Below are 12,553 nucleotides of genomic sequence, written 5' to 3' on the forward strand. Positions count from 1 at the left end.
AGATTACCTACAATGCTCGGTGCGGGAGGAGAGCAGAGGACCGAGATTACCCACAATGCTCGGTGCGGGAGGAGAGCAAAGGACTGAGATTACCCACAATGCTGGGTGCGGGAGGAGAGCAAAGGACTGAGATTACCCACAATGCTCGGTGCGGGAGGAGAGCAGAGGATCGAGATTACCCTCAATGCTGGGTGCGGGAGGAGAGTACAGGACTGAGATTACCCACAATGCTCGGTGCGGGAGGAGAGCAGAGGACTGAGATTACCCACAATGCTCGGTGCGGGAGGAGAGCAAAGGACCGAGATTACCGACAATGCTCGGTGCGGGAGGAGAGCACACGACCGAGATTACCCACAATGCTCGGTGTGGGAGGAGAGGAAAGGACTGAGATTACCCACAATGCTCGGTGCGGGAGGAGAGCACGGGACCGAGATTACCCACAATGCTCGGTGCGGGAGGAGATCAAAGGACCGAGATTACCCACAATGCTTGGTGCGGGAGGAGAGCAAAGGACTGAGATTACCCACAATGCTGGGTGCGGGAGGAGAGCATGGGACTGAGATTACCCACAATGCTCGGAGTGGGAGGAGAGCAAAGGACTGAGATTACCCACAATGCTTCGTGCGGGAGGACAGCAAAGGACTGAGATTACCCACAATGCTGGGTGCGGGAGGATAGCACGGGACTGAGATTACCCACAGTGCTCGGTGCGGGAGGAGAGCAAAGGACCGAGATTACCCACAATGCTCGGTGCGGGAGGAGAGCAGAGGACCGAGATTACCCACAATGCTCGGTGCGGGGGGAGAGCAGAGGACCGAGATTACCCACAATGCTCAAATTTGGGAGATTTCATACATGATACAATCAATGACTCCCACCATCCTTGTCTCTGGGAGCGGATATTTTCCACATCGCACACACGCATCACTCTCACCTGACGGAGCGTCACCTCATCACAAGAGCGGGGGCAGGAAGGACCGCAGCTGCTATACACGGACCCGGCAATGGCCGAACAGTTTGTCACTGAAGAAATGAACTCTGGAACAAAATATCATTGACATAAGAGGGCACAGGAGGTGACGGGGGTGACGAGATGTGAGGGCACAGGAGGTGACGGGGGTGACGAGATGTGAGGGCACAGGAGGTGACGGGTGTGACGAGATGTGAGGGCACAGGAGGTGACGGGGGTGACGAGATGTGAGGGCACAGGAGGTGACGGGGGTGACGAGATGTGAGGGCACAGGAGGTGACGGGGGTGACGAGATGTGAGGGCACAGGAGGTGACGGGGGTGACGAGATGTGAGGGCACAGGAGGTGACGGGGGTGACGAGATGTGAGGGCACAGGAGGTGACGGGGGTGACGAGATGTGAGGGCACAGGAGGTGACGGGGGTGACGAGATGTGAGGGCACAGGAGGTGACGGGGGTGACGAGATGTGAGGGCACAGGAGGTGACGGGGGTGACGAGATGTGAGGGCACAGGAGAGGACGGGTGTGACGAGATGTGGGGGCACAGGAGGTGACGGGGGTGACGAGATGTGAGGGCACAGGAGGTGACGGGTGTGACGAGATGTGGGGGCACAGGAGAGGACGGGTGTGACGAGATGTGGGGGCACAGGAGGTGACGGGTGTGACGAGATGTGAGGGCACAGAAGGTGACGGGTGTGACGAGATGTGGGGGCACAGAAGGTGACGGGTGTGACGAGATGTGAGGGCACAGGAGGTGACGGGTGTGACGAGATGTGGGGGCACAGGAGAGGACGGGTGTGACGAGATGTGGGGGCACAGGAAGTGACGGGGGTGACGAGATGTGAGGGCACAGGAGGTGACGGGGGTGACGAGATGTGAGGGCACAGGAGGTGACGGGGGTGACGAGATGTGGGGGCACAGGAGAGGACGGTTGTGACGAGATATGGGGGCACAGGAGGTGACGGGAGTGACGAGATGTGGGGGCACAAGAGGTGACGGGTGTGACGAGATGTGAGGGCACAGGAGGTGACGGGGGTGACGAGATGTGGGGGCACAGGAGGTGATGGGTGTGACGAGATGTGGGGGCACAAGAGGTGACGGGTGTGACGAGATGTGGGGGCACAGGAGAGGACGGGTGACGAGATGTGGGGGTACAGAAGATGACGGGTGTGACGAGATATGGGGGCACAGGAGGTGACGGGTGTGACGAGATGTGGGGGCACAAGAGGTGACGGGTGTGACGAGATGTGAGGGCACAGGAGGTGACGGGGGTGACAAGATGTGGGGGCACAGGAGGTGACGGGTGTGACGAGATGTGGGGGCACAAGAGGTGACGGGTGTGACGAGATGTGGGGGCACAGGAGGTGACGGGTGTGACGAGATGTGAGGGCACAGGAGGTGACGGGTGTGAAGAGATGTGGGGGTACAGGAGATGACGGGTGAAAAGATGTCGGGGCACAGGAGATGACGGGGGTGACGAGATGTGGGGGCACAGGAGAGGACGGGTGACGAGATGTGAGGGCACAGGAGGTGACGGGTGTGACAAGATGTGGGGGCACAGGAGGTGACGGGGGTGACGAGATGTGGGGGCACAGGAGGTGACGGGTGTGACGAGATGTGGGGGCACAGGAGGTGACGGGTGTGACGAGATGTGGGGGCACAGGAGGTGACGGGTGTGACGAGATGTGAGGGCACAGGAGGTGACGGGTGTGACGAGATGTGGGGGCACAGGAGGTGACGGGTGTGACGACATGTGGGGGCACAGGAGGTGACGGGGGTGACGAGATGTGGGGGCACAGGAGGTGACGGGGGTGACGAGATGTGGGGGCACAGGAGGTGACGGGGGTGACGAGATGTGGGGGCACAGGAGGTGACGGGGGTGACGAGATGTGGGGGCACAGGAGGTGACGGGTGTGACGAGATGTGGGGGCACAAGAGGTGACGGGTGTGACAAGATGTGGGGGCACAGGAGGTGACGGGTGTGACGAGATGTGAGGGCACAGGAGGTGACGGGTGTGACGAGATGTGGGGGTACAGGAGATGACGGGTGAAAAGATGTCGGGGCACAGGAGATGACGGGGGTGACGAGATGTGAGGGCACAGGAGGTGACGGGTGTGACGAGATGTGGGGGCACAGGAGATGACGGGGGTGACGAGATGTGGGGGCACAGGAGGTGACGGGTGTGACGAGATGTGGGGGTACAGGAGGTGACGGGTGTGACGAGATGTGGGGGCACAGGAGATGACGGGGGTGACGAGATGTGAGGGCACAGGAGGTGACGGGTGTGACGAGATGTGAGGGCACAGGAGGTGACGGGTGTGACGAGATGTGGGGGCACAGGAGATGACGGGGGTGACGAGATGTGGGGGCACAGGAGGTGACGGGTGTGACGAGATGTGAGGGCACAGGAGGTGACGGGTGTGACGAGATGTGGGGGCACAGGAGATAACGGGGGTGACGAGATGTGAGGGCACAGGAGGTGACGGGTGTGACGAGATGTGAGGGCACAGGAGGTGACGGGTGTGACGAGATGTCGGGGCACAGGAGATGACGGGGGTGACGAGATGTGAGGGCACAGGAGGTGACGGGGGTGACGAGATGTGGGGGCACAGGAGGTGACGGGTGTGACGAGATGTGAGGGCACAGGAGGTGACGGGTGTGACGAGATGTGGGGGCACAGGAGATGACGGGGGTGACGAGATGTGGGGGCACAGGAGGTGACGGGTGTGACGAGATGTGGGGGCACAGGAGGTGACGAGATGTGGGGGCACAGGAGGTGACGGGTGTGACGAGATGTGGGGGCACAGGAGATGACGGGGGTGATGAGATGTGGGGGCACAGGAGGTGACGACATGTGGGGGCACAGGAGGTGACGGGGGTGACGAGATGTGGGGGCACATGAGGTGACGGGTGTGACGAGATGTGGGGGCACAGGAGATGACGGGTGTGACGAGATGTGGGGGTACAGTGTGGCATAGACAGATTATGGAGGAGCTCTGCTCTTACCCGGACATGGCACCAGCTCGCAGGGCTCCAGCTCATTGCTCAGCCCCTCACAGTAATCTCCATCCCCAATGGGTGAAGGACTGTTGCAGCTCCGGCTCCGTACTCTCACCCCTTCCCCACACGTCTTCGTACAGTCTGTCCAGCTGCTCCACACACCCCAATTCCCAATTTCTGTAAAGTTTTATAGGAAAGACCATCTCAATCAAAGTAGAAGTGCAGACAGCACAGGTCTATCACTAGGGGGCGTACTGCTCTGGTCTATCTCTAGGGGGCGTACTGCTCTGGTCTATCACTAGGGGGTGCACGGCTCTGGTCTATCTCTAGGGGGGCATACTGCTCTGGTCTATCACTAGGGGGCGTACTGCTCTGGTCTATCTCTAGGGGGGCATACTGCTCTGGTCTATCTCTAGGGGGGCATACTGCTCTGGTCTATCACTAGGGGGCGTACTGCTCTGGTTTATCTCTAGGGGGCATACTGCTCGGGTCTCTCACTAAGGGTGCACACTGCTCTGGTCTATCACTAGGGGGGCGCACTGCTCTGGTCTATCACTAGGGGGCGCACTGCTCTGGTCTATCACTAGGGGGCGCACTGCTCTGGTCTATCACTAGGGGGCGCACTGCTCGGGTCTCCCACTAGGGGGGAGCACTGCTCTGGTCTATCACTAGGGGGGCGCACTGCTCTGGTCTATCACTAGGGGGCGCACTGCTCTGGTCTATCACTAAGGGGCGCACTGCTCTGGTCTATCACTAGGGGGCGCACTGCTCGGGTCTCTCACTAGGGGGGGCGCACTGCTCTGGTCTATCACTAGGGGGCGCACTGCTCTGGTCTGTCACTAGGGGGCGCACTGCTCGGGTCTCTCACTAGGGGGGCGCACTGCTCGGGTCTCTCACTAGGGTGGCGCACTGCTCTGGTCTATCACTAGAGGGCGCACTGCTCAGTTCTCTCACTAGGGGGGCACACTGCTCGGTCTATCACTAGAGGGGCGCACTGCTTGGTTCTCTCACTAGGGGGGCGCACTGCTTGGTTCTCTCACTAGGGGGGCGCACTGCTCGGGTCTCTCACTAGGGGGGCGCACTGCTCGGTCTATCACTAGGGGGGCGCACTGCTCTGGTCTATCACTAGGGGGCGCACTGCTCGGGTCTCTCTCTAGGGGGGCGCACTGCTCTGGTCTATCACTAGGGGGCGCACTGCTCGGGTCTCTCACTAGGGGGGTGCACTGCTCTGGTCTATCACTAGGGGGCGCACTGCTCGGGTGTCTCACTAGGGGGGCGCACTGATCTGGTCTATCACTAGGGGGCGCACTGCTCGGGTCTATCACTAGGGGGCGCACTGCTCGGGTCTCTCACTAGTGGGCGCACTGCTCGGGTCTCTCACTAGGGGGGCGCACTGCTCTGGTCTATCACTAGGGGGCGCACTGCTCTGGTCTATCACTAGGGGGCGCACTGCTCGGGTCTCCCACTAGGGGGGAGCACTGCTCTGGTCTATCACTAGGGGGGCGCACTGCTCTGGTCTATCACTAGAGGGCGCACTGCTCTGGTCTATCACTAAGGGGCGCACTGCTCTGGTCTATCACTAGGGGGCGCACTGCTCGGGTCTCTCACTAGGGGGGGCGCACTGCTCTGGTCTATCACTAGGGGGCACACTGCTCTGGTCTGTCACTAGGGGGAGCACTGCTCGGGTCTCTCACTAGGGGGGCGCACTGCTCGGGTCTCTCACTAGGGTGGCGCACTGCTCTGGTCTATCACTAGGGGGCGCACTGCTCAGTTCTCTCACTAGGGGGGCACACTGCTCGGTCTATCACTAGAGGGGCGCACTGCTTGGTTCTCTCACTAGGGGGGCGCACTGCTTGGTTCTCTCACTAGGGGGGCGCACTGCTCGGGTCTCTCACTAGGGGGGCGCACTGCTCGGTCTATCACTAGGGGGGCGCACTGCTCTGGTCTATCACTAGGGGGCGCACTGCTCGGGTCTCTCACTAGGGGGGCGCACTGCTCTGGTCTATCACTAGGGGGCGCACTGCTCAGTTCTCTCACTAGGGGGCACACTGCTCGGTCTATCACTAGAGGGGCGCACTGCTTGGTTCTCTCACTAGGGGGGCGCACTGCTTGGTTCTCTTACTAGGGGGGCGCACTGCTCGGGTCTCTCACTAGGGGGGCGCACTGCTCGGTCTATCACTAGGGGGGCGCACTGCTCTGGTCTATCACTAGGGGGCGCACTGCTCGGGTCTCTCACTAGGGGGGCGCACTGCTCTGGTCTATCACTAGGGGGCGCACTGCTCGGGTCTCTCACTAGGGGGGCGCACTGCTCTGGTCTATCACTAGGGGGCGCACTGCTCGGGTGTCTCACTAGGGGGGCGCACTGCTCTGGTCTATCACTAGGGGGCGCACTGCTCGGGTCTATCACTAGGGGGCGCACTGCTCGGGTCTCTCACTAGGGGGGCGCACTGCTCTGGTCTATCACTAGGGGGCGCACTGCTCTGGTCTATCACTAGGGGGCGCACTGCTCGGGTCTATCACTAGGGGGCGCACTGCTCGGGTCTATCACTAGGGGGCGCACTGCTCGGGTCTCTCACTAGGGGGGCGCACTGCTCTGGTCTATCACTAGGGGGCGCACTGCTCTGGTCTATCACTAGGGGGACGCACTGCTCTGGTCTCTCACTAGGGGGCGCACTGCTCTGGTCTATCACTAGGGGGCGCACTGCTCTGGTCTATCACTAGGGGGCGCACAGCTCGGGTCTCTCACTAGGGGGGCGCACTGCTCTGGTCTATCACTAGGGGGTGCACTGCTCTGGTCTATCACTAGGGGGACGCACTGCTCTGGTCTCTCACTAGGGGGCGCACTGCTCTGGTCTATCACTAGGGGGCGCACTGCTCTGGTCTATCACTAGGGGGCGCACTGCTCTGGTCTATCACTAGGGGGCGCACAGCTCGGGTCTCTCACTAGGGGGGCACACTGCTCGGTCTATCACTAGGGGGGCGAACTGCTCTGGTCTATCACTAGGGGGCGCACTGCGCGGGTCTCTCACTAGGGGTCGCACTGCTCGGGTCTCTCACTAGGGGGTGCACAGCTCGGGTCTCTCACTAGGGGGCGCATTGCTCGGGTCTCTCACTAGGGGGTGCACAGCTTGGGTCTATCACTAGGGTGGCACACTGCTCGGTCTATCACTAGGGGGGCACACTGCTCGGTTCTCTCACTAGGGGGCGCACAACTCAGGTGTCTCACTAGGGGGCTCACAGCTCGAGTGTCTCACTAGTGGGAGCACTGATCGGTTCTCTCACTAGGGGGCGCAGAACTCGGGTCTCTCACTAGGGGGGCGCACAGTTCGGGTCTAACTAGGGGGGCGCACTGCTCGGGTCTATCACTAGGGGGCGCAGAACTCGGGTCTCTCACTAGGGGGGCGCACTGTTCGGGTCTCTAACTAGGGGGGCGCACTGCTGGGGTCTATCACTAGGGGGCGCAGAACTCGGGTCTCTCACTAGGGGGCGCATAGTTCCGATCTATCACAAGGGGGCGCACAGCTCGGGTCTCTCCCTAGGGGGCACACAGCTTGTGTCTCACTGTACAATCTCTTTGTATCGGGCAGTGAGATGCAGCGTGCTCTTCAGGGTGATAGACTGTTCCTTGCCCTCACCAGGACAAGGCTCCAGACTGCAGGGCTCCTCTTCACGATCTGGACCTTCACATGGTAACCCGGCAACAGAAGGAGAAAGCTCTGTACAGAAGCGGTACCGGTTCTGGAATCCTCCCCCGCACAACACAGAACACTCGCTCCAGGGGGTCCACAGAGACCAGTGCAGGCCTAGCACCGCAAGGAGAAGAAACAAGATGAGGAGGTGCCACCAAGAATGGCAACCACCGGGACCAGACGGAGATAAGGCGTGGGGAACGGACTGGTGGAGTATGGAGTCAGGTTCTTACCGTTACAGGTCACGTTCGAGCAGTTGGTGATCCGGCCTGATAGACAGGTGCTGAGGAAAAGAAGAGGACGGGGAGATTTATAACTCCATTCCCTAAAACATTGGGCCTTTGTGTAAAATGTAAAGGAAACACGAATGTGATGATCAGGAAGGCTCTTGTCTTCATGTTTTATCACACAGAACAGACTGGACATTGGACATTTCTCCTTTACATTTGGTTAATCACCTCAATTAGAAAATGATGGCAGCGACAAATCTTAATAGATACGTGCCCTGGCCGTGTCCCCCATCGTGCCCGGGCCGTGTCCCCCATCGTGCTCTGGCCGTGTCCCCCATCGTGCCCAGGCCGTGTCCCCCATCGTGCTCTGGCCGTGTCCCCCATCGTGCCCAGGCCGTGTCCCGCATCGTGCCCAGGCCGTGTCCCCCATCGTGCCCGGACCGTGTCCCCCATCGTGCCCAGGCCGTGTCCCCCATCGTGCTCTGGCCGTGTCCCCCATCGTGCCCAGGCCGTGTCCCCCATCGTGCCCAGGCCGTATCCCCCATCGTGCTCAGGCCGTGTCCACCATTGTGCCAGGGCACTGTCCCCCATTGTGCCCTGGCTGTGTCCCCTAATTGTGCCAGGGCACTGTCCCCCATTGTGCCCAGGCCGTGTCCCCCATTGTGCCCGGGCCGTGTCCACCATTGTGCCCTGGCCATGTCTCCAATTGTGCCCGGGCCCTGTCCCCCATTGTGCCCGGGCCCTGGCCCCCTATTGTTCCTGGGCCGTGTCCATCATCGTGCACCGTCCCCTCTTCTTACAGCTGTCTGTAGACGTCAGGGAAGTGAGAAGACAATCACTGGATTTTTGGGAGGAGAACTTTGTCCCTTTCTTGTCTGATGACAGTTTCTCACTGCTCCTCAGTTTCGGGCTCTTCGTCAGATTTCTCCTTTCTTAATGCAAGAAATGTTTTTGTATTGGTGGAAGGTCCAGACTGCAGGCAAGATCTTTCTTGAAACAGATGTTGTCTGGATAAAGCAGATGTTTGTCAGGCAAAAGGTATTTTTGCCCGAGTTTTTAAAAATGAGAGATGTTTTAAAAAAGGAAAAAAAAACCCCACCCCCTATCTGTTTGTAAGTGAAGACATAGAACTCACTTTTGCTTTTCCCCAAACCAGGAATTTTTATGACCCGCCATAAAACCTCAGTCCAGGGCAAGCGCTGGTACAAACCGGAAAATCCCTCCAAAAAAATCCCATTGTTTAATTGTACAAACGTTTTATGCCAATTTTAATCACGCACAGGTCTGACAGAAACATCGGAACCACGTTTTTTGAATGCTCACCTTTTTCCCATTACAATAGTATAACTTGCATAACTGAGGAATGACCGGGAACTGAGATAATGGATTCTGAGCTTCTGAGCGTCATAGAGGTTTCATATTTAATATCTATCTTCATGAATATTGGTGACGGTCAAGATGATGTCTCCCTCTTGGATGTGGGACCCCCCCACACCAAGATATGGAATCTGAAGGATTTTTTAGGTCTTCTGCAGCTGGGTGGGCTCGCAAAGCCGAGCCCCCTTGTAAGGTAAATAAGGGGTGTTCCCCAGAGTTTTGGCTGCTTGCTAAAAACCAGATTGGCCATTTTTCAAGCCATTCCAACCAGGGACGCAGACGCATGCACTACACGCTGCGTGAAGGAATCAAGTCTAATTTCCGGGGAGCCGTCCCCCCCACAGAATCTGAGACCATCACCTTGTGAAGCAGGTTTTGCTATTACTTATCCCTTTTATTTTAATAACTGTTTATGCATACATGTAAATTGTCTCCTTTATAATATCTTGTATATATTTTGTAAACACTGCCCACCTTTTGGGAGTAAATCATTAATTATTTACCAGTTTCTTTCTTCTTGTCCTATGTCGAGCAAACACGTTCCTCACTCGCTAATTCACGTTACCTACCAGGTACCCGATCCACCTGTTAAGCGATCGGTGGTGGCAGTATACCAGTATTTATGTGATATTGTGGTTTGAGGGTGGCTGGTCGGAGGTATATATACGTTCCTGGAAGGAACTGGTGGTATATATACGTCCTGTCACATCACGTGCCGCAATAGTCAACATAAATTAGAGCAGCTGCACCCGTGCTTATCCTCTGTCAATACCGTGTTTGACCAGCAGGATAAGGGGGCGCCAGAGAGCTGCAAGGTCTGACCCAAGAGTGGGTGTTGTTTTCATGACAAATTGGTGGCAGCGGTGGGATCATAGGACATTAGTGATCGGGTTTGAGCAATCATTCCTCTCACTAAAAACTTGCACAAAAGTTTTGAAGATCGAACTCAGTGTTTATTAGATCTGAGACAATACTGTATGTGTAGCAGTTACCCCTACCCTTCTTCGATTTTTCTTTTCTATTTTTATTTTGGTGATCATGGTCGTAGTTGGGGAGTCCTGGTATCACCAGCAGAAAAAGGACACTCTTACTGGAATATGTATAATCAAAGGCATTGACCCCCACGGCAAAAGCAAAGAACAAATGATTTCTGAACTGTTACAAGATGCTGCAGAGCCCGTCCGACAGCAGAGCCCTGATGAGGGGGCGGCCAGCCAAGGCCCGGATGGCGCTGCTGCCGGGGTCCAACCAGTGATTGCCAGCCATACCCGCAACCAGGGTAGTGTGGACCCCCACCTGCAGATGGCCTTGGAGGAGCTCGCCACAGACAATCATGATGGACGACTGGAGCTGATCCTGAAATTCCAGGAGCGGGCTGAGCGACAAGCCCAAGCTGACCGAGAGGCTGCTGAGCGACAAGCCCAAGCTGACCGACAACACCAGCTGGAGCTAGCCCGGATTCAGAAGGAGTCGCCCTCTACGCTGCTGAGCGACAAGCCCAAGCTGACCGACAACACCAGCTGGAGCTAGCCCGGATTCAGAAGGAGTCGCCCTCTACGCCGACCCGTGAGTCCAACAGTGCCAGCTGCTTTAAACCTCGTCCTGAGCACTTCCCTGTGATGGAAAAGGATGGGGACTTGGACACATTTCTGCGAGGCTTTGAAAAGGCCTGCAGGCAGTATCAGCTGCCCATCGACCAATGGGCAAGATATTTGACTCCAGGGCTCCGAGGAAAAGCTTTGGAGGTGTTTGCTTCCCTCCCTCGAGAGCAGGATGGAGACTATGAGGCCGTCAAGCAGGCCCTGATAAAAAAAGTACCAGCTGACTCCGGAGGTTTACCGGAAAAAATTCAGAACCCTCCAACGTGGACCACAGGACACCTACCGTGATGTGGTAGACGGGCTCAGAACCAACTTTGAGCAGTGGATCCAAGGACTGTCAGCGACCACCTTTGAGCAGCTAAAGGACCTGATGGTGAAAGACCAGTTCCTGCATCTGTGTCCGACTGAGGTACGGCAGTTCGTGATGGATCGGGAGCCACCTGATGCCAATAAAGCAGCGCAGATCGCAGACACCTACGAGGCCAACCGGAGACCAGAGGTGCGGAAGCCGGTCGTCGCCAGCTGGAAAGGGGGTAAGCCATCAACCACCATCCCTGCCCCTGCCAGCCGACCTTCCGGAGGCCTTTTTCCCATTGCCAAGGCCCTGCCTGCATCCGATGCCCGCAGGTGTTATTCCTGCAACCAGACTGGTCATCTTAGCGCCACTTGCCCAGAGAAGCAGAGGAAGAACCCCCCATCCAAGGCCCCAGGGCCTAATGCCTCAGTTCTTTTGGTGGGTGGGCCGGTTGGGAGGGCCTGTGAAAACTTTCAGTCTGTCAGGGTGGGGAACACTCACTGTAGGCCTCAAGGACACTGGGGTCGAACGAACCCTCATCCGACCCGAACTGATGTCCCCTGAAGCGCTTATTCCAGGAAAGACCCTGACTGTCACTGGGCTTGGGTGCGTCCGATGCCCCTTGCCCATGGCCTGGGTTTTTATTGATTGGGGTGCGGGGAGTGGGGTGAAGGAAGTGGGAGTATCCAAAAACCTACCTGCAAATGTTTTGTTGGGAACTGATTTGGGGAGGATGTTTGCTTATTATGTCCCTGACACCCCTCCCCGATCTGATACGGTTGGTAAGGTTAATGCTGATAATGTGAATGTCAATGCTTTACATGATGATGATGATGATGATGATTATGATGATGTTGTTGTATTGGAAGGTGCAAGAGAACTCAGCCATGTCACTCTGCGGGGTGATGTTGCTGAGGATCCCCTAGCAGGAGCAACGGTCAGTGCCAAGGGTAATGGGGAGAGGCACGAGGACCATGGCGCAGGTGGGGCTGTGCCAGTGACCAGTGTCACAACAGATGGTGACCTGGCTGATAGTCGCTGCCCCATACGTAGCACTGTGCCTGAGGTAATGGAGGATGATGGAGAAGTAGTTCTCATGGCCTCGCCGGCTAATGAGACGGGGTTATTCCCCGGGGAGACGGCCTATATAGCCGCTGTTACCCGCAGTCAGAGTGCCCAGAACGCAAGTAACGCCCTGCCTTCTGGACCCTCCTCGAACAGAGGAATAACTGAATCAGGTATGGACCCAGAGCCGGTCCCAGAGGGTCCCAGTGAGGACGTGGCCTTAACCTCACTTCTGGCTTCCTCCAGCCAGGAGTTTCAGGCAGCTCTGCACTCAGATGCTAGCCTAGAGACGTTAAGGAGCCTCGCTGAGAAACCCACCTCCGAGTC

General features: G+C 57.7%; 1 protein-coding gene across 1 annotated transcript in view; it reads right to left on the bottom strand.

Annotated features, from left to right (window-relative positions):
- Nucleotides 1-12,553, bottom strand: part of LOC141264133 (SCO-spondin-like) — a 521,676-nt gene that overhangs the window by 228,017 nt on the left and 281,106 nt on the right. Inside the window, exons 50-53 of the mRNA XM_073676443.1 lie at nucleotides 7,892-7,941; nucleotides 7,605-7,772; nucleotides 3,976-4,146; nucleotides 935-1,038 (exon numbers count right to left, since the gene is read on the bottom strand). Of these exons, the coding sequence (XP_073532544.1) occupies nucleotides 935-1,038; nucleotides 3,976-4,146; nucleotides 7,605-7,772; nucleotides 7,892-7,941 (493 nt within the window). The remainder of the gene's footprint in view (nucleotides 1-934; nucleotides 1,039-3,975; nucleotides 4,147-7,604; nucleotides 7,773-7,891; nucleotides 7,942-12,553) is intronic.

This window comes from Phyllobates terribilis, unplaced genomic scaffold, assembly GCF_046119375.1.
Source record: "Phyllobates terribilis strain yellow unplaced genomic scaffold, ASM4611937v1 Scaffold_4__5_contigs__length_816908805, whole genome shotgun sequence".
Taxonomy (NCBI): domain Eukaryota; kingdom Metazoa; phylum Chordata; class Amphibia; order Anura; family Dendrobatidae; genus Phyllobates; species Phyllobates terribilis.